The sequence below is a fragment of the Podarcis vaucheri genome (assembly GCF_965113315.1).
Source record: "Podarcis vaucheri genome assembly, chromosome: 16".
Taxonomy (NCBI): domain Eukaryota; kingdom Metazoa; phylum Chordata; class Lepidosauria; order Squamata; family Lacertidae; genus Podarcis; species Podarcis vaucheri.
The window spans coordinates 41,321,774-41,342,738 of NC_138754.1; the positions used below are offsets into that span (position 1 = coordinate 41,321,774).

Below are 20,965 nucleotides of genomic sequence, written 5' to 3' on the forward strand. Positions count from 1 at the left end.
GCACACATTATACTCATGTAAAAACACAGTGAATTTCTGCTGCTAGGAAAGCAGAGCCTATGAAATGTGCAAACCTAAAATTCTTATATGTGCTTGAATCCTTCCTGCAGTTGTGGAGGAACACAAAATAATTCAGGCCAAAGATCAATTTTCTCGGGCAGCTGTTAAGCTTTCCTCCCTCCTCCCCCCCTGGTAAAAGTACCCTTAAATGTTTCAGGCTTCCTTTCAAGCTTCAAAGAGGGGACCAAAAGTCTCCAGATGGCGTTTAGTGTTATTACTAAGACAAAAGGCTTCATCAAATTACACATTTACATCACGAAGGCGTTTTGATTGTTCCCAAAAGGTGAAATTCAAAGTGGAGGCCTGGCTTCCAGCGGCTGACTTTGTGCAGAAAGCAGGTCAAGGGACTGACTACGCTACTGGGTAAGACAGGTCCCGCTCCCCAGGGATTTCTCCCTTTGGCCTAAGTATCCACACCTGTTCCATATTCTTTGCTGCTTCATGGTGAAAGTTGGCCTCCCACGGTGGGAGCACATTTTCAGGGCACTGCCTGGAGAAGGACGTCTCCAGTTTCCTTCTGTGCCAAGGGGATCTGCCCCCCCCCATAACCAGATCCCACTCTGGGTCCTCTCTGTAGGAATACATGCAGTTTAGTTCTGCTGAATGGAGCAGCCCGAAGGTTGGATCCCTGCTTTTGTATCTCCTGCAGGGGAACCTGACAATCTAAAAACCTGGCCATTCACAACTGATGGCAGTGCATATATATTTTGCAACTTAAGCCTTGGATACATGGAGGCGCAGATTGCAGCTATAACAAAGGCGGCATTTTTCCATCTCCGCCAAGCTAAGCAGTTGGCTCCTTACCTCTCTCGCCCTGACCTAGCCACTGTGATCCATGCAACAGTCACCTCCAGAGTGGATTATTGTAACTCGCTCTACGTGGGGCTGCCCTTGAGACTGACCCAGAAACTCCAGCGGGTGCAGAATGCTGCAGCGAGACTCCTTACGGGGTCTTCGCTGCGAGATCACATTCACCCGGTGCTATACCAGCTGCACTGGCTCCTGGTGGAGTACAGGATCAGGTTTAAGGTGCTGGTTTTAACCTTTAAAGCCCTATACGGCCTAGGACCCTCGTATCTACGGGACCGCCTCTCCTGGAATGTCCCACAGAGAAACTTACAGTCTTCAAATAAAAACATCTTGAAGGTCCCAGGCCACAGAGAAGTTAGGCTGGCCTCAACTAGAGCCAGGGCTTTTTCGGCTGTGGCTCCGATCTGGTGGAACACTCTGTCCCAAGAGACCAGGGCCCTGTGGGACTTGACATCTTTCCGCAGGGCCTGCAAGACAGAGCTGTTCCACCAGGCCTTTGGCCAGGGCACAGCCTGACTTCCTCCCTCGGCAATCTTCGCAGAGCTCTGGCCCAATGGTTGCTAGTGGCCTGAATTAATTAATTTTATAATGAATGATTTTAGAGTGTTGTTTATGTTGTACTTTTGTACTGTTTTGTTGTTGTTAGCCGCCCTGAGCCCGGCTTCGGCTGGGAAGGGTGGGATATAAATAAAAATTATTATTATTATTATTATTATTATTATTATTATTATTATTAATACAAGAAGTTCAGGAAGGTGCAGGTTGTCTCTCAGCACGGGGCGGGGGGGGGGGGAGAGACCAGACTGGGCAGCATGGTTGGATCTAGTTCATTTGGGTTCAAGTGAGAGGCAAAACTGGTTTTGAGTGGTGGCAATATGCTTAGAATTAAGGAAGAAAGAGGCTTTGAGCACATCCTGAGCCCACTAACTGGTTTTCAGTTCCAGAACTGAGCTCATAGCTTTATCATATAGTTTGGGGGCCTTGGTGAAATCATGAAGATTCAGGCTGGCTTGGCTTTTGGTTTTTTTGTAAACAAAAGAGTTTACTATACACCACCATCCCAGGTAGAACCTTTTTGGCACAAAGGTGAAGAAGAAGTCTAGTACCTCCTAAGGAAGAATGGCAGTGTAAAATGTTTGAATATGCTGAACTGGCTGGTCTGACAAACAGGATAAGGGAAAACAAAGATAAGGAATATAAGGAGGAATGGACAATGTTTCAAGAACCAGTATAGACAAATAAATAGCTTAGCAGGTCTTGAGTAAATCCAGCAGAGTTGAAATAGATAAAAGTATTTAACAGATAACAGTTTGGATGATTAAAAAGATGTGGATTATGTGGAGTAGTAGAAAAGCAAAGGAACTAGGAAAAGAGCGGAAGGGAAGTCATGCTGTGTTTGGTATGAAGTTTAAGTGGGATTTTGAGTTCCATGCTGGCTTGTCTTGAGGAGCCTTGTCTGTGGGCACCTTATTTGCCAAACAGGAAAAAGGAAAAGCAAGGCCCCTGCAAGTGAATCTTGGGGCTCAGTCTGCTCTCGTGGTTTGGCAGGCAAATAGCAACTCCTCACTCAACCCTCCTGGCAGGAGCAGCATAGCACCGCCTCCTTCTCTTTGGGCCCCCAGCAGACCATCTCCGTGCTGTTGGACTGGACTCCATTTCCAAGGCTAGCAAGGAGAGAGGCTGGAGGAAGCAGGAGGCCATGGGGCGACCACCAAGCTCATTGGCCGAGTACCTGCAGTGCACACAGACGTTCCCAGCATCTCCAGCAGTGGCAAACTTTGGGCTTTAGAATTTCAGAGGCACACCCTGGGCAATGCCAACATTTGGAAACCCCTCCTGCGGTGTCCTCTCGGTTTGGCGGCCAGTGCGGGTGAACTGATTGTGTCCCCCAACTCCACCTCAGTCTCCAAATCAAAGGCTCAGGCAGCAGGGGGTAGAAAATACACACTCTCTACTTGTGTCTCAGCCTAGCTCAGTGGGTTAGAGCATGGTGCTGATAACACAAAGGTTGCAGGTTTGATCCCCATAAGGGACAGCTGCCTATTCCTGAATTGCAGGGGGTTAAACTAGATGGCCCTCAGGGTCCCTTCCAACTCTGCAATTCTATGATTCTATGACCCTGAAGAGCCACTACCTGCCAGAGTAGATATTAATTGGATAGATGGACATACTGGTTGCTTTCTATGCTTATTGAAGTTCATGGCTTCTTTTAATACCAGGTCTAGCCAACCCAGTGGCTCCATGCTGCCTGCCAATTATAAGAGACAGACTTGTGCATTATTGGCACCGGAAGAGAGATCTGAGACTATGCAGTTCTTAGTAGCCCACTATTCTGAAACCGCATCTCAGACTGCAAGGTTCTTGGGCCCATACCCCAGAAACCCTGGGGCACAGATTGGCCAGTGCTACTGCTAACAGAGAACTGCTAGATAAATACCATTTATTTATTTATTTATTTATTTATTTATTTATTTATTATTATTTCATAAGCTTATACATTGCTGGATCTTTAAAAAAACTCAAAGCGGTTTTAAAAAAGATAAAACAACAAAATCAAGGAAAAAGTTACAAGCCCACTTAAAAAACCCCAAACGTTAAAATGCTGAGATTTAGAATGCCTTGGCTTTCTACGCACCTGGGCAGGCTTGTCCATACGGGGATGTTTTGGACAGGCCCCCAAAAGGTGAAGGCACCTGCGTGATCTCAACAGGCAGGGAGTTTCAAAGTGCAGGTGCTGCCACAGTAAATGATCGAGTTCTTACAAATGCAGAGCCAGTGTTATATGGTGCCCATATTGGTGCCAATTGTGCTGACTGAAGCAGTCAAGTTGCCACGTCATGAATGCATTAACTTTGTTGCTGATATAACTAGCAATAAAGGGCAGCTTTGGTAAGTAAGGGAGGCGATTATGGATTTGGGCTAGACTGGCCTTGTGATGCCCTTTAGTACAGGAACAGAATCTGTAGCTGTTGCTGAGCTCCCAGTTCCCATCAACCCCAGGCAGCATGGCCAGTGACCAGTGCTCAGGATGATGGGAACTGGAGTCGAACACCCTCTGGAGTCTGCCCCCTGCTGCTTCAGAGCACCCATCAATCTTTGGCTCTACATGTATGGTAAGCAAACCTCTTTGCTCCTCCTGCCATCTCTTCTCTTTTATTAAATTTGACATCATTTCTGGGCTGCTTGAAACTCAACCCTTCCCAGGCTGTGGCAAGTGATTTATGATGGTTCTGCTGGCTGGACTCCTTAAATATTAATTTCAGTAATTATTAGAGGCAAGAAAAGTGAGAGGATAAATAAAGGTTAACATAAATTTGGACACAAAAAAATGGGAGCAGAAGGAGAGATGCCCTACTATTTGCCACCTGCGCTGCTATTCTGGGGGAGACAAGAGATTCTCACCCTCTGGCTGGGAGTTTGAGCACCCCAAAGTCTTCAGATCACTAATAGAACAATGAACAGCATCCCACAGCTGCTCTAACTTTTCCTCCACAATTCCTGCCAACCTTGAAAACCTTTAATGCACTGCCAAAATCAACTCTTTAGCCTGCTGCATCTTTATCAGAGATCACATTTAATTTTGTGGCAAGGCTCCAGGAACTGATGAATGATTTGTTTTGGATTGCAATTGTCAGGGGAGCAGGGAACTCTTCCTGTTGTGAGGAATGTAAGAGATGCTGCTCATCTTTTGGGCCAAGGATGGGACTGTCCAGTAGAATCCAGTAAACTTTAATAACAGCAGCAGCAACAACACCACCACCACCACCTCTTTGCTTTCCTGGAGGGAAAAGACTGGCTGCCCATTCTGTCAAACTGGAAACTATTTTCCAGGCACTCCTTGGGATACCTACCATCCACATTGCCCACAACAACATAGGGAAACTCTTCTGGGAACTTCCTGGAGACCAACCAATTTTCCTCTGTCCAGAACTATAGGTGGGGGGGAATGAGTGAGTAGGTTATGGAATGGCTCAGTCTTTCTCCTTCCTACTTCCAGACTCCCCCCCCCCCCCATAAAAAGCAGATAAGAAGTGGCAGTGGGGGTTAGAGCAAGAATTGTTTGGAATAATCTTACTATTTAGATCTGACCTGGCAGTGGCAGACTTGATGCCCTGTGCCAAACCAAAATTTGATGCCCCCCCCCCAGCCCTTGTACTGCCTTTCCAAAGGCAGGGAAGGAGGCATCTGGCTTGGGGAAGGAGGAGCAGGGGCTCTGGCAGGGTCCTAGAGCCTTTTCCTAGCTTGGAAAGCACTAACTAGGCTTTGGGAAGGAAGCGGGAGGACTCTGGACTCTGGACTCTGTCTGAGCCCCCCACCTCCTTCCCAAAGCCCAGCGCCTCCCTTCCTGGTCTTTGAGATGGTGCCCTCTCAGCTCAGTGCCCAGTGCCGGTGCATCATTCCTACAGCCCTCGATCCTCCCCTGCTTCTGGAGACTGCAAAGTTCCCCATAAACCAGTTGAAGGAAGGCCCAGTAGTCACAACACCATTCTGAGCTGATGTCCATTGAGTTCAAGAAGCATCTTTCAGTTTCTGCAGCACAATATAGAGTTGGGCTATGAACCCACAACATGGACTTGGGATGGAAGGTTCTGACAATTTCGGCTTTCTCAGTTTTGACTTTTCCAAGCTTCAATTCACATTTCAGATCCACATTTCTCTAGCAATCTGCAAATTCTCTTTCAAAAAAGCCTCATGAAAATTCTTAAGCTTTTTAGTGTGAAATTCCCATAATAAACACAGGTTTTTTTATCCAGTTTGGGCTAACAAATTTTGAATGATGTGGTTATAATAATACTATTATAATAATTTATTATTTATACCCCGCCCATCTGGCTGGGTTTCCCCAGCCACTCTGGGCAGCTTCCAACAAAATATTAAAAATACAATAAAATATCAGACATGAAAAACTTCCCTAAACAGGGTTGCCTTCAGATGTCTTCTGAAAGTGAGATAGTTATTTCCTTGACATCTGATGGGAGGGCGTTCTACAGGGCAGGCGCCACCACCAAGAAGGCCCTCTGCCTGGTTCTCTGTAACCTCACTTCTTGCAGGGAGGGAACCACCCAAAGACCTTCGGAGCTGGACCTCAGTGGGGTGGAAATGCTCCTTCAGGTATACAGGGCTGTTTAGGGCTTTAAAGGTCAGCACCAACACTTTGAATTGTACTCAGAAATGTACTGGAAGCCAATGTAGGTCTTTCAAGACCAGTGTTATATGGTCTTGTCGTTAAATAATTTATCTTAACGGTCTAACCTATTAATTAACTCAGCAAATCCTTTCCATCTTTCACTATGTTCTGTCATTCAATTTACCTTAATTTATTTTAACTTTATCTTACCATAAAATACCTTAAAACTTAAAACTTAATACCTATTTATACATAACTCTTTATATCATTTCTACTAAAGTCAAATAGTTTCATTCCAACATTTTTCCTAATACTCATTAATTTTACACTAATTCTCAAAATAATTTTTTTAAAAACTTTCTTCCAATCCTCATCCAATGTCTCTTCTTCCTGGTCTTGGGTTAAGTCAGTCCTTACTGTCCATTCCATCTAGTCCATCAACCTGGTGATCTTATGTCCGAGGCTCTTAAGTCTTTTCCATGTCCCTTCTGCAGATCTTCTTGTTTATACCTGCACTTTACCTTGTCTTTTGTTGATCTTTTTCTTAATTTCTTTCCTTTCTCATTGAGGAGTAGGTCTCGGGGAGACTCCAACCCAACAATATCTCCGTCTCCCCTCAACAGATCACCCCATTCTCCACAGTCAGCACTGTAGTCCAGAAAGTATTTAAAAGCATGTTTCAAAGTCCCTCCAAAGTTAAGAGCCCCCGCAACTCCAGACCCCCCCTGGCCCAAAACCAAATCCCAAAAACCAAAACGTCCCTGCCTAGGGGGATCCATCCAACTTCCCATCTCCCAACCAAACGATACTCCCTCTCTCCATATCTGACTTTCTCCAGGTTCAGTCTTCAAAAACAGCAGTTTATGCTCCTGCAGGGCCTCGAGTTTCTCCATTTGTGTTACTTGAGGTTCAACAGCAACCTCCTCCATTATCTTCTGCACTTGCACTTGCCCTGTCAAAACAGATTCCTGGGTTGGTTCCTGAATGGTTTCTATATGAGTATTCACTGTTTGTCCAAAGTTTTTGACTGCAACAGTCATCAAATCCATCTTCTCATGCAGCTGCTCCAACAAAGCGCTTGTCTTGCAAAAAGCAAGCACCAAAACTTCTTCTAAACACATTTTTATCCAAGGTCAGAGTCTGGTCTCACGATCCTTAATCTCCACAGCTGTGAAATCCCCAGATCGACTCCAGCAACAGTTTAACAAGCTCCCTCTAGAGGAGACAATTTCTATTTGTATCCATCTTTTGAAAGCAGGTCCAACAAAAGAAAGTTACTTTCATTTTTCAAATATTTTGTTTCTTTTGAATGCAAAAGGCAACATTGGAATCAATATGTTTCTCTTTTTTAACTATCTGTCAAAAGACGTTCCATTCACAGTCAATGAACTTCCCCAAAAATTTCTGTCTCTGACACCCCGTTCCCAGGTTTGAGACGGTGGAAATTTATCTTTCTTTACTCTCTCTCCTGCAGGCTTGAACAATCTAAGATTTTCCCCCTCTTTTCCTGCTTCCAAGAGGGGTTTTGATGGTTATAACTGAAGGAAACTTAGTCCTTTATATACAACTTTCCTGACTTTAGCTTGCAAAGTTTTGCTTCAGTCTATTTACAAAAGCGGAAGGCAGACTTCCTGTTTAAAACCTTCCCGCTTCGATGCCAAATTAAAATGTTTTCGTAGTCCAATTTTTCGTTCTACTCACGGGTACTTGTTTAGAGTCCAATTGTCCACAGGAAAAAAGTCAGCGCTCTCCGGCAACGGCTGTGCGGCTTCACTCCGTGAAAGTAGCGGTCGATTCAAAACACCGCGCCGCTCACCCCACGTCGCTTCGGATCCCCGAAAAAGGGTTTCCCTGTGAGTAGGGGAGGCGCTCTTGGTGTCAGCCGAATCCCACGTTCCCAGGCTTCCTCCGCCTGGGATTTTTGAGGGGTCTCCGCCTTCGCCGCGGCGGCAAGACCCGATTTTCATGGAGCGGGTTCCTCTTGGTCAGAGGAACTCCGCCATTGCCGATGGCGCTAACCCGGATGTCCCTTTGGTATCTTTTTTTAATTCCTCACGTACCATCTCCCAAAATTCTTTGGCATGTTTGCCGCACCACCACATATGCATAAGATATCCCACCTCTGAGCACTTCCAGCAGAATTTAGACCCTCTTTTATACATTTCAACGTGTTTGCTGGCATTAACTACCACCTGTAAACCACTTTTTGTATATTTTCCTTTATCAAATAACAGGTCGCAAAATTCATTGTTCTATTCCATAGCTGCTATTTCAATGCTGTGTCCAATAACTATCGCCCAGTGTAACTTTGTAGTTGTAACTAATTCATCTTTAATCTCCTACTGTAATAGGATTTTTTATGTTTTATATATTAGGGTTTTTTTTGTTACTTCCCAATACTGTGTGTTGCTTCTGAGCCACCATGATCTCAGAAACACATTTCCTGAGGCGAGTGTGTCAGTCCCTGAAAAGGTGAACAGTTGCCTAGACAAGAGCAAGTTACTGTCAATGTGAAAGTGCTCGGAAGAGATTTTTTATTGCACCAGAGAACCTAGTCATAGGGCTTTACAAAGGTGCCACCATTTCCCGTCACCTTTCCCAAAGCCAAGACACAGCCACGAAAGAACGCAGCATGGAGATTCTGGGAGAGCTGAGAGGCTTTAAGATTCCCCTTGAAAACATCCAATAAAAACAGTCTTCTGTGCATGGAAAAGAAGGGAGGGAAGGAGCCTCCAGTCACACGTATTCTGTGGTCAAGTGTTTCCTGCCATTTGTTAGCACTGCCAGTAAAAATGAGGGATTGTTTGATCCCCTTCCCTTTTTATTGAGCTGCAGGAAATGGCAAGCTCACATTTTGAAATGAACCCCCCTCCCCGCCGCCCTCTCCTCCTCAAAATATGACATTTAGGGAATGGAGTATTTCAGCGCTGACAGGACGGATCAGCTCAGAGAAGTTGGCGAATTAAAGCAGAGCCCTTCTACACCCTGACAACTTGGCTGCGGCCTAGCTGCTCTTACAGCCCGGTCCCCTTGCTCCTTCCCCCTTTCTGAGAAGGGCAGGGGAAAACATGACATTTAGGCCACTGCAATAGTGGGAAATGTTTCTGTGCATTTTTGTGTACTGTGTGTCTGTAGGTGTGCATACTTGGTGTCTGTCCGCTGCTGACACCCACACCTCCCTGCCTCCATTCTCCGCTTAGACTAAAAGTCCCGTCCAGCTGGAGGGGGCTACTGTGAGGCCAGCACCCCAGGACACATCTGCTGGATAGACATTCTGGGATGCCTTTGAGCCTTCCTTGCTTTGCGCCCAAACTCAAGCTCTGTGGTTGCAAGTGCGTTGCATAGGAAAGGCGAGGATTCTTGATCCTCTTCACAAAGTTAAGTTGGTGCATTTGTAGTCATGCTGCTGTGTTGCATTTCTGCTCACATTCATAGAATCATAGAATCATAGGGTTGGAAGAGACCACAAGGGCCATTGAGTCCAACCCCCTGCCAAGCAGGAAACACCATCAGAGCACTCCTGACATATGGTTGTCAAGCCTCTGCTTAAAGACCTCCAAGGTAGGAGACTCCACCACACTCCTTGGCAGCAAATTCCACTGTCAAACAGCTCTTACTGTCAGGAAGTTCTTCCTAATGTTTAGGTGGAATCTTCTTTCTTGTAGTTTGGATCCATTGCTCCGTGTCCGCTTCTCTGGAGCAGCAGAAAACAACCTTTCTCCCTCCTCCCATTGGAAGCTGTTTCTTCCGCTTCCCTTGTCCATGGCTTTTTTCAAACCCCTGCCTTCCTTTCCTTGACCCTTTGCTCCTTTTCTGTGCCCTCTGCCCAGTGCAGACTTCCCCAGAAGACGTAAGCTGTTCTGGGTGCCTCTGGGCACTTCAGCAAACTGAATTCTGCAACCTGACCCCCCCCCCCTTGAGTTCAGATTTTAAGACACAGCGGGAGGCGGGGAGTGGGGGCAACCTCTGCTTGAAATTGCATAATGACACTCCATCATCATCCTCATAGCCAAGAATGGTGATGGTGATTTCAAAGTAAAATTGCACTTTATTTAGCACTTTAGAGCAGGGATGGGCAAATGTGTCAATTTTTCTCCCAGTTTCTCATTTTTTCCAATATTCAGTTCAGTTCTTCATGTTTCCACATCAGTTTGTGATTTTTTAAAAAGCCTTCCTCAGGATTTTAGCATGCACCTTTTCTAATATACATTTTTGTATGCAGTTTTGTCAAAGCTACATCTTTTCCAAGCAATTCCCCACCCCCGCCCTGAATGAATTTTTTGTATGTTATTTTCAGTAATCTTTTAATGCACACTTTATCCTTGCATTCACATTTTTGTGCACATTGCTTGGCAGGAAAAGTGTGTTGCAAAAGTTGGACAAGTGCAAATTTTGAGAGATTTCTTCTTTCTTGTATTTTTGGGGGAAGTGCCATGTAGGTCCATCTTTAAACAGAAACTGGATTGAACCTATTTATTAGGAAGGGTTTGGGAACAATTAATCTACTTCACAGTTTGGGAGATTATCAGCCATTACCAGAACAAATCTGCAAATGGAAGGCGCTTGCAGAAGGAGCTGAAGAATTGCAGTGGAGTTAGGCTGGCATGGAAGGAATGAAGGAAGAAGAAAGGAGTCATTTAAAGAGCTATTTTGCAGCTCAGTGCAAGTCCAAAGTAAACCCCAGGCCTGTCTGTGGTGCCTTTAACAAGGCAGGGCTTTGCTTGCTTATTCCACCTTCCCTGTCTCAGCCAGATGAAAAAAACATAGGGGTGGGGTCTCATTTAAAAGCTCCATTTATAAGTTACACAAACATGCACCCCTACTTCCTCTGGCATGTTGTCTTGCTGAGGCGCTGGCAGCAGCATACAGGTCATCACTGTCCTCGCCGCTTCTCAGCCTTTTCATTTCCCAATTTGTCTTGTTTTGGGAAAGAGTTTGAAAATATGTTCTGTCTGAAGAGCAGCACTTAGTATTCCTTGGAATGAATTGGTTTTGCAAAGTTGCTCACCATATATATATATATATATATATATATATATATATATATATATATGCAGGTTTTGGTGTCTTCGGGTGTCTTCCCGTGTAAGAGTCGGGGTGTCTGTGCGACGTTTCGACGAGGTCTCACCTCGTCGAAACGTCGCACAGACACCCCGACTCTTACACGGGAAGACACCCGAAGACACCAAAACCTGCATTCCTGTACCCGTGAAAATCTACGAAAGCATATATATATATATATATATATATATATATATATATATATATCACCGTTGGAGGGGGCAGTGGTGGTGGGCGATGCAATGGGGAAATGAGCTTTTATTTTGGGGGATCAGTCATACATACCTCTTAACAAACAGACAGAAACAAAAGGCCCCTCAAGATGTCCTTTTCATTGTGCATTCATGACTTTTGTGCTCATAATCTTACTGGGGTGGTCACATACACGATCCTGCTTTCAATATTGTTTCTGCCTAATTTCATGCAGACATACTGCTTTGTTTCCAATCACCATGTCCCATAGTGTCCTGCTGAAACCCTAATTCAGGTGTGTGTGTCTTGCTTTTGTTGCAAGCATGCCCCTCCTGACGGCAGCCTTTGAATAACATGCCAGGACAATGAATAACAAGCAGAATGTGTGGATGGTCCAGCATAAATCCACCATTACTATTGTTGTCTCACTGTTATGTTGCAAAATACACCTGCTCCAATATGGAATGTGTGGCATGGGCTGTGCAGTCAACTGCAATTTAAGTGGCTTAGCTGGGAAAGGTTGCTTGGCTGCTAGGACTAGTCTCGGAGCAGCGTTGTGTAATTTCAGCAGTTGCAGGGCAAGCTAGGCTGGTGGACACCCCTTTCTTCCATGCCCCCCTCTCCCCCCACATGGCCGGGCTTGCTGATTTGCAATCCAAGTTTCTTAGGGATCAGCCCTCCATCTGTTCTCTGGGGGAACAGGATCATGTTCGGCCACACAGGTTATAATTTCTTCATTGTGATTAGTGAAGTTTTCAGCATTCCCTTTTCTTAGCACTAAAGCACTGTTTTGGGGGTGGGGGAAGGGAGCAGGAAGATCTTCTATCCACCATTTATGGGACTACTTCTTCACCAAAAACTGCTGGCTAGGTCAGAAAAGCCTGCCTTTGTCCAGACTGGTTTTCTGCCTCTACAATTCTCAACTTGTTCTAAAGCAAAGAAAAAAGGCCTGTGTGTTGGCTTCTCTAGGGAATGATGCTCAATAAAGCCAACGCAAACTGCTGAGGGAGGAGAAATAAGGCCTGGTTTTGGTTCCTGCTCCCTTCTGCTGCCAGCAATAAAATGTACAACCACCGCCAGCAGCTGAGCACCCTACCTTCACTCCTTCCAAATAAATGAAAGCGCTGGCCTTAAGAAATGCTGCCATCTAGCTGGCCAGACCTGGAACAGACACACATCCTTAAGGAAGACAAACTTCTCACTTGCCACCAATGGTGCAGCAACATTCAATGTAACAAACTTCAGTCCTCTGAATTGTAAAGTGATGCATGTGATTTTACAAGATTGGCATCTATGTGAGGAGGTAATGTGGGTCCCTAGCTGACCACAGCAGACTGCTTTGTGGGCAGTTCTCTATGGTGGGCAGTACAGCTGTGACTTTGTTCAGGTGTCAGAAGTGATGACCTCACCTGCCAGAATGCCATAATTGATGGACCTTCTTTGCTCTGGAAGTGAAAAGGAGGCTTCCAAATTCATTTGCGACAGATAAGCAGAGAGGATGTTGGGGAATGAGGGAAATAACTGCAAGGTGAGTGCTGCTTTCCTTTCCTTCAATAGGGTTCTTACTTTACACTAGCAGATTCAGGAAATGTGTTATTTGCAAGATTCTCTCTCTCTCAGTGTGTATAGACTAATACACTTTCCATATAATTATACAGAATGGATAAACAGAGCTGCCTACATTTCTGGATTCTCCCTGGGGGTATGAAAGAAAGGCCAGCTTAACTTGAGGCACAAAGTCAATCCAGGAAGCCGTGCTAGCAGCTTTCAAATTGTGAACGTGCAAAACAACACTTGAGGAAGTGCTATGCAAAATGTGTTTTAAAGCTGCTCCATGCTGCATTTCCAGCCTCTGGGCTGGGCAAATCTCTGAGCTTCTATGTGATGCTGAACTTCACTTCACATAGCCAATGATTAGGGATGACGATGCAAGTTGAAATTCACCAACATCTGGAGAGGATTACAGGTTCCCTAGTCCTACTTTAGGGTCACAGCTTCCAGATTTCAATATAAGGATGAGGCCCTCCTGTGGCTTCCAGCAACTGGTATGCAAAAGCATATTGCCTCTGCTCACGGACAAACAGCACAGCCATCATGGAAAACATGCAAGTCTTCCAAATGAAACATTATAAAAGCTTTAGAGTAGCAGGTGCCCGTTTCCTCCTTTAGGCAGTTGCTCTGCTCCACAAGTCTCCCGGTTGGGTTCAGTGATGAGGGCTCCTGCATGCCTTGCCCCATCCTGTCATATGAAATAGCCATTTTTAACATCACACACAAGAATCATGAGAGCTCCATTTTGCTGGCAATAAGCTTCTCCCCTCTCTTTTTTTATTTAAACAGTAAGGCAGTGCTCTGACACTGCAAACCCACAGTGCTTGCTTAGTGGGCATGTAGAGCGAAAAACCAAAATAACAACAGTGAACAAAAACTTCACTTTCAGTAGAAGAAAAAAACCCCCAACCTTTTAGAGCAAGCTGCATAAATATTTACAACTTAGCAGTTTCTATATACAGTCCATTCTATCATACAACTTGCTTTGAAACAACTATGCACAATTTGGTTGTACAAAAGATAGATTTCTTTTCCCACCCTCCCCCTTGTACATTTCAAACAATAAAATTGTCCTTTTAATCTTTTTTTGTTTTTTGTTTTTATGTGTTTGTACAAATTACAAAGTTGGTAACACTTCAAACTTTAATAGTTTAACATAACTTCCTTTTTTCTTGATTGCACAATTAATAAAAAAAAATCATAGCCAGGTAGCACAATAGAGATCTATATGTCACTAAAACCGACACAAATTATGCAGACAGTTGTGTATGAAGGATGGCTTTCCTTTGAAGCTAACACACAGTGCTCGGTGCTCACCTTACGTAGAGCTAACAGTCAATGGGGACGATGCTCGTCTGCATTTGGTTGAACTGTAGTGAGTTGGGTTTTACCGAGATCTGGCTTGTGCGTGCAAGTGCACACATGGATATGTGCCAGGCCACTGATTCAGGCACAAAGAAAATGTGTGTGCATGTATTTCTTATACATGCACACGCAAATGGAATAATATGTATACACAGAACCCAAGAGTATATATATATATATATATAAATATACACACACACACACACATGTACAGAGAATGTACAATGTCTGGTAATGCGGGAATAACCTTTTGGAAGGGAGGAGGGGCTATTCCTAAATCCCTTAGTGGAATGTACACATGACCTCAACTTGCAAGCAGTGGCAAGAGATGGTGTTCCAAAATTGTGAACGTGTCGGTCAAGGAAAGGCTACGTGAAGCGGCACAAATTCAATATGGTCTAACAACAACAATAAAATAACCTCGTCAGCTGTGAGCAAATCCTATCTGATCTGTGCAAATTGTACTGTGATGAGTATGACAAATTTTTTGTGGGCAGCAAGTCTACAAAAATGTGGTCTGTGTATGTCACTTAAAAAAAACCCAACACAACCAAGGGAATTTGGACCAGTGATATAAATATGTATATTTTTAAAAAGAACAGGGTAAATATTGGTTAAAGTACAAAAAACCTTAGACCTACCCTGCACAATGTTTTTCCTACATGGAGATAATCTGAGTGTAGGGAGAAGCATGCATACCATGATGTAAGAAGCAACACAAGCACAAGCCAAGCAGTCGTCACACACAGACTGGCTTTCTGATTTATGTGCTTGTGGTAAACTAAACTTTCTCCCTGCACATGGACTCCACATAGATTATCTTTGCATAGGTAAAAACTATGTATGAGACCACCCCCAAGATAAGACAAGCAGTGGCTGGAAGCGACAGGGACGAAGCTGTGCAGGTAAAATTAACACTGCCAGTGTCCAATAAACACAACAAATGCTGCTTCATCTATCACTGGGTTTGTTGGGCAAAACATGCTCTATTTTCCAGTTATTATTTGATTGCAAATTAGGATGATTGTGTAAGAGTGAGCTACTGACTTGGCCTAAATGAACTGATGGCAGGAGGGATGCTTTCGTGTTAAGATTGACAGTCAATTACACTGCAGAACAGTCACTGGCAGAAACTCCATCTGTGTCAACAGGCTGACACCGGGTGTAATCCCAGCCAAGTCTCACCTCTCGGCAAGCTATTTGGCCCAACGTTGCACAATCAGCATCCAGTCATGCTTGTGGGGGCGTCCCTTTCCTTGTCAAAGTGGAGTGGGCCTTCTGTCACTGGGAAAGATTTAAAGGTTTCACTACTGTGAACTGTAGCTCTTGTGACAGAGCCAGGGTTTTAAGCGGCATTCATTGACGACCCCCAAAGGGGTAAAACTTCAGGTCTCGCTAGGACTGAAGAAGCAGGTATCGCTGGCATTTTTGCAAGAATGGTCTTAGGCACATGCGGCTAAGTATATTTCAGTATAAAACTCATTAACCACTTTTCTGCTAAGAACACTCAAAGGTGGTGTATGTGAAATGATAAAACAATGCAAATCAGATGAAGTGACACAAAACAGCATGCAGGCACAAAGTACTGGTTTGGTGGTGGTTTTGTCACTATCACAACTGTGGCTCAGTTCTGGGTTATGACATTTCCCATAAGCTGATGAGCAAATTGTTTCACTGTCTATGCAGACAGATTAAGTACAATATACAGAATAGTGTCGGGGGGGGGGGGGAATGCACATGACTGTATTTCTTGCCCAGTGAGAAAAGTATCCTCAGGTGGGCGTCTAGAAGGAAGGACTGGGCATGAAGGGAAGGCCCCTGATGCAAGCTCAAGGCAGCTTCTACTCGCTTTCTGGCATGGGCCTAAGTTGGCTTCTCCTGACCCTGGATTTCAGAGTCCAATTTGGGTACATGTTCACAAAGCGGTCTTTTGGAAGGGTGGCTGTGCTGTTTAATCTCCTGCAATCCACATGCAACTTGAGCTGAGCTAAGAGGAAGCAGCACTTGGAAAGGTATACCATGCATGGCTCTAGAATTCCTCCTCTGCCCTGCCTTTTAACCTGCCCAATGTCCTGGCCCTTTTCTTCAGAGCAGTTTGCATGGTGGTCGATCTGTGCCAAACACCTGTGCTGGGGATTTTTGGTTTTGCAATCCTTTAGCAACCAGCAAAGCACTGCAGGGCATGAAAATGGAGGCAGGGCAGTGTCATTCTGCAAGAACTGTAGCTCTGCTGGGGACAAGTGTTTTAGGAGCAGAGGCTTACAGGATAATGAGATGGATTCTCTCAGTAGATGTTCTTGCACGGAACCTCCACATTTTTGTGTCTTAACTAGTTTAGCAAACAACAAGCAACAGTTTCATCATCAAAACTGGATAGTGTGTGGGAGAAAGATGGGTGAGAAGGAAAACAAAATAGCAAATCTCACTGTAGAAACAAACTCACACAGTACAAAAACTCTGGTGCTGTGATGTTGCTGCTCCCTGGATGCTGTGTCAAAATACTCAGCTTATGAAAACACGACTCTTGTCTGTTCCTGCAGAGAAGCTGTTCCCCAGATCTGCTCCCTCGAGGGCACAGAATGAAAATGATGTGTGAAAAAAGGAGGAGACTATATATATGACGAAAAAGGAAGCCTAAAGTGTTATGATTGGGGGAGAAGCAAACACCCACAAATGGAAAAACAGAACATTGTGGGCAAGTCACCAAAAACATGTAAACTTCCTGTGAGTGTCTTGGCCTCTCTCACTGCTCCCAAAAGAGACAAATCTCACTTGAAAAGTGTTCATGTTATCTCCATGCTGGAGTGTTAACTATGCAAATAAGGGCCCTACAGTTGTGACTATATATTTATATATATATAATATATTATATATATACTTCTTCATTTTCTTTTTCTTTTTTTAAAAAACTAAGTTAATACATTCTACTGAATTACAGAACCATTTTGTTGGAACACTGTTACCTCTTGACAGTTCCATACAATGGACAAACCCATCAAAAGCTGGCATGCGACATAGAAATCCTCTTTGTACAGGAGCAGAGACCGAAAAGCAGCATATAACACTGTTTTTAACATCCTTCCTTGCGCAAACACACCATTTGCCAAAGGTATCAAAAATATACCCTGTAGACCATATACACAGCGTTGTTTTGAAGAAACAACATATTCAAAACAGCTGCTTCCCCCACTCCCACCCCCTCTATCTGCAGCTAATGCCAATATAGAGGAATTTGTTTCAATTACAATGCAAACCCAGCATTCCTTTCTCCAAAGGAATCATTCCTTTTCTTTTCCTGTTTTTGGCTTGTCCTCCAGCTCCTGCATCCAGAGCATTGCTGCCTGAATCTGCATTTGTTGAAAGTTCAGGTGAAGCTCCCCTCCATATATCTCTATGGGTGCAGAGAAACAAACTTATTTAACTGTGAGAAACAGAAGAAACCAACACTTTCTTCCAGAGGGCTGCTCTGATTTGTCTCCCTAAACGATCAACATGCGCCTCCATGGGTGAAACCCCTCGTGAAGGTAAAAAAAGAGGCAGGTTGAAGGAAGGGGCGGCTGAATGAATCCTATTTTCAAGTACTGGATTAACAGGCCACTACAGTGTGCAGAGGAAAGATGGGTCACAGAGGTGGGAACACCCAAGCAGCACACGCCATCTTCTCCCAATGGGCCCCCCGTTCCCCCTCTCTCATCTGGGCTGAAGGACAGAATTGGAATCCCCTGAGTGTTAGTAACCGAGATTCAGCGACTGGTTACAGTCCCTTGGGGGAGCTTTCAGGGCTCCCCACTGCTGCCCCCCCCCCATTAGCTTGATTTAATTTCTTGCTGCAATGGCTCAAGGTATCAGCACCAAATTGGGAGAGAGGATTGGGATGGGTTCCATTTGCTTGGTTTGTTTTTTTTAAGGCTTTAAAACTGAAGAGATTTTTTTCCCAACTCCCTTCCAGATGTGACAAATAATATCAGCTGACTGGAACAGTGCTGCTCCTGTGCCTGGCCTAGGGCAGCCGCACTCTGCGACAGCCAGCCACAGTCCCCAAGCCCTTGGGCTAACTCAACAGCCAACCTATCAGTATCTGTCCATTTGTTGCTGGGCTTTTTCTCCATCTCGCTTCCTCTTCTCCCTCCTCATTCACTGTCCGAGAGGGTCTCGTACTGCGAGACGAGCAGCGGCTTGGGCTCCTCCTCCCAGCCGTGGTGCTGGCTGTTGGAGTTGCCCTGTGGAAGGGAGGCAGGCGGTGGTGGGGCAGCTGCCACCAGACCCGTGGGAAGCCTCATTGTCAGCGGGTTGTATGGAAATGGCGTTGAACCTGCGTTGAGACGGGAGGACAAGGCAAGGTCAAAGAGCTGGCCAACCACTGGCCCAGAAGGTCTCAAATTCTTTGTTCCCAAGGAAGCAGCCTCCCTCTTTTCTTTCTTGCACACTTTCCCAAAAATGTGGCACTGATCCTAGCATTTATTACTCTCCCGCCTCTAGAAGGCGCTTTATTAATTTAATAGATTTCTGGCTTTCTTCTAAGGGTTAAAACTCCCACAAAGAGGATTACAACATATTTTTAAAAGCAGAGTAAATAATCAAACCATTAACCCCCCCCCCCCAAATATGACCCAGGGAGGGAGGGAGGGAGAGCCTCAGTACAGGCTCTTTAGAAGAGTGTTGGATTTTCTTGCTGGAAGCAGAGGTGACCAGGTTTCATTCCCATCCTGGGGATGCTAGACCTTAGCCTGCACTGCATGTGAATGGAGAGGAGAGCAGGCAGTATGTGAGTTGTGTCATGCATGCAAAGTATTGCATAAGAATTGGTCCCCAATGCTGCAACCATGAGGTGTATATTGGAGAACATAGCTATGACTGGCTTTTTCCGCCATGTAACTGGAAGCAGGTGCTGGGGAGTTTAAACAGAGATTCCCAAGTGCCAGCAGCATCTAAACTGGGTCAATGAGAAAGCTCTCGCGAGATGAGGTACCATGACTAGAGTAAGTTGGACTGAAGGCTGGTTAGGGGAGGAAAACTGCTGCAGCGTGGCCTGGCTAAGCCTGTTTGCATTGAATGGCAGGGGACTGGTGGGCTGGCTAAACACAGCAGGGTGACCTGTCACCTTCATTATTCATTTCTGTGGACACTTTTGAAGTGTTAGAACAATCAGAAAGCGATCACTTTTCAATATCAGTGTCCCTGTGTCCTCTATTAGAACGCATAGCTACAACTGAATCTGCAAGTGTGAATGGATAAATACAGGGCGTATAAAGACTGAAATTGTCTCACAGATTGAGCAGCGCTATCCGAGATATGCTCTATAGCAACTGTCTGATGAGTTTGTGTCAATTTTTTATGACCAGATCTTCAAATCCTGCTAATGTCTTCTAGCAAATTGTAACAGAACTCAGACCCTATTTGATAACTTCTGCAATCACTAACTACAAATAATCAACATACCTTGGTTGGTTTGATGGTCAAGGCAAAGCAGCTAAGAAAGTTCTGGCTAAGACAATCAGGGTTTCTTGTACGAATACATCAGAGGAATTCACTTGTATTGCTGACTCTGGCTCCCTGAAATTCATTTCCTCACATCTTTGTACTTGCTAACACCAACCAAAGTGCTTCCTGTTTCCAGCCACTAGATGCAGCCAACATGGCACAGACTCCTTCCCTTGTTACCTGCAGATGACGGCCTGTCCTCCCAGACGCGGTTGGTGAGAGGTGTCCTTCTGTTACAGTCTCCCTCTGAATGAACAGATGACACAGATGGTGGCCTCTCAGAGGAGGACAGGCCTGGTCCTGGCGACTTGGCCTTGCGGCTGTTGGCTCTGGCAGCAATCTTTGGCTTCCCTCCTCCTGACAAAAGAAGCACCATTCAAACAACCAAATGGTAGCCACGTGTTCTCACATGACTAGGGAGGGCTTGATGCCCTAAAAGGGGCTCTTTAATGACAGGAAGAGGAAAACAATGCTGAGCAGATAGCAGGGCAGATTTAGAAAGCTGGGAGACACAGGTATTAAATCCTTCCCACTCAAAAACTGGCCGCGAATTCAGTATGTGGCCGATGGGGGCAAACTGCTACTAGATTCAGGTTCCCATCATGCAAAATGAAAACTCCTCCCTCCTCCCCCAGCACATCATAGGGTGTGTCCCTTCCTTTTGGCATCTAATAGATAGATGTCAGGGATTCATGGAAAGAGATCCCTCTTTAAGGCTGTGGGTGCTTAGCCTTGGTTCCCTTTTGGGGACAGGGAAGAACTAGGACAAGATCTCCAAGATCTATTGCACACCTGAGTGCAAATGTGAGTTATCTGCACTATGCTGCTTTTAATGGGACACATCCTCTGGACACATCCCCAAACAGGCACCTTGCACGGGCACGTGCTACCAAATGCACATTCTGTGGAAAGCCAACATGGTGCAAACAGGCCGCACTTGCAACTTGGATGTGCAGCTCCTGGTCTGGCATATAATACATCCAGAAAAGGCTGCTTTCACATGCACAAATGGTTTGTTCAGCACAGCAAGGCAAACTACGGCTTGCCACAATGGCAAAGATGTGTGGGCTCCCAGAGAGGAGTCTGCCACAGCTTTCTTGCTTGATGGTCCTTCTTACTCTTACCCTTGCATTGTTCCTGCCTGAACTGGAGCTTGTGATTCACCCCTCTCCTCACTAACCATGAGTTGGAGCCAAGGTTTGTTCATGGTTTCACCTTCTGGTTAGTGAGGAGAGTGTTTAACCACAGGCCCCTGGCGCAGATGATATGCTGAACTGAACTGTGGCTTAGCTCAGCATGGCAGTAAAAAGGATTGGG

General features: G+C 45.1%; 1 protein-coding gene across 23 annotated transcripts in view; it reads right to left on the minus strand.

The window, feature by feature from the left end:
• Window positions 1-13,545: 13,545 nt before the first annotated feature.
• NCOR2 (nuclear receptor corepressor 2) overlaps window positions 13,546-20,965 on the minus strand; it is a 392,573-nt gene continuing 385,153 nt past the window's right edge. For all 23 annotated transcript variants that reach the window (XM_082203742.1, XM_082203745.1, XM_082203729.1 and 20 more), the window contains 2 exons: window positions 19,829-20,005; window positions 13,546-18,479 (listed from right to left, as the gene is read on the minus strand). In XM_082203742.1, coding sequence (XP_082059868.1) covers window positions 18,298-18,479; window positions 19,829-20,005 — 359 coding nt within the window. In that variant the 3' untranslated portion in view covers window positions 13,546-18,297. The remainder of the gene's footprint in view (window positions 18,480-19,828; window positions 20,006-20,965) is intronic.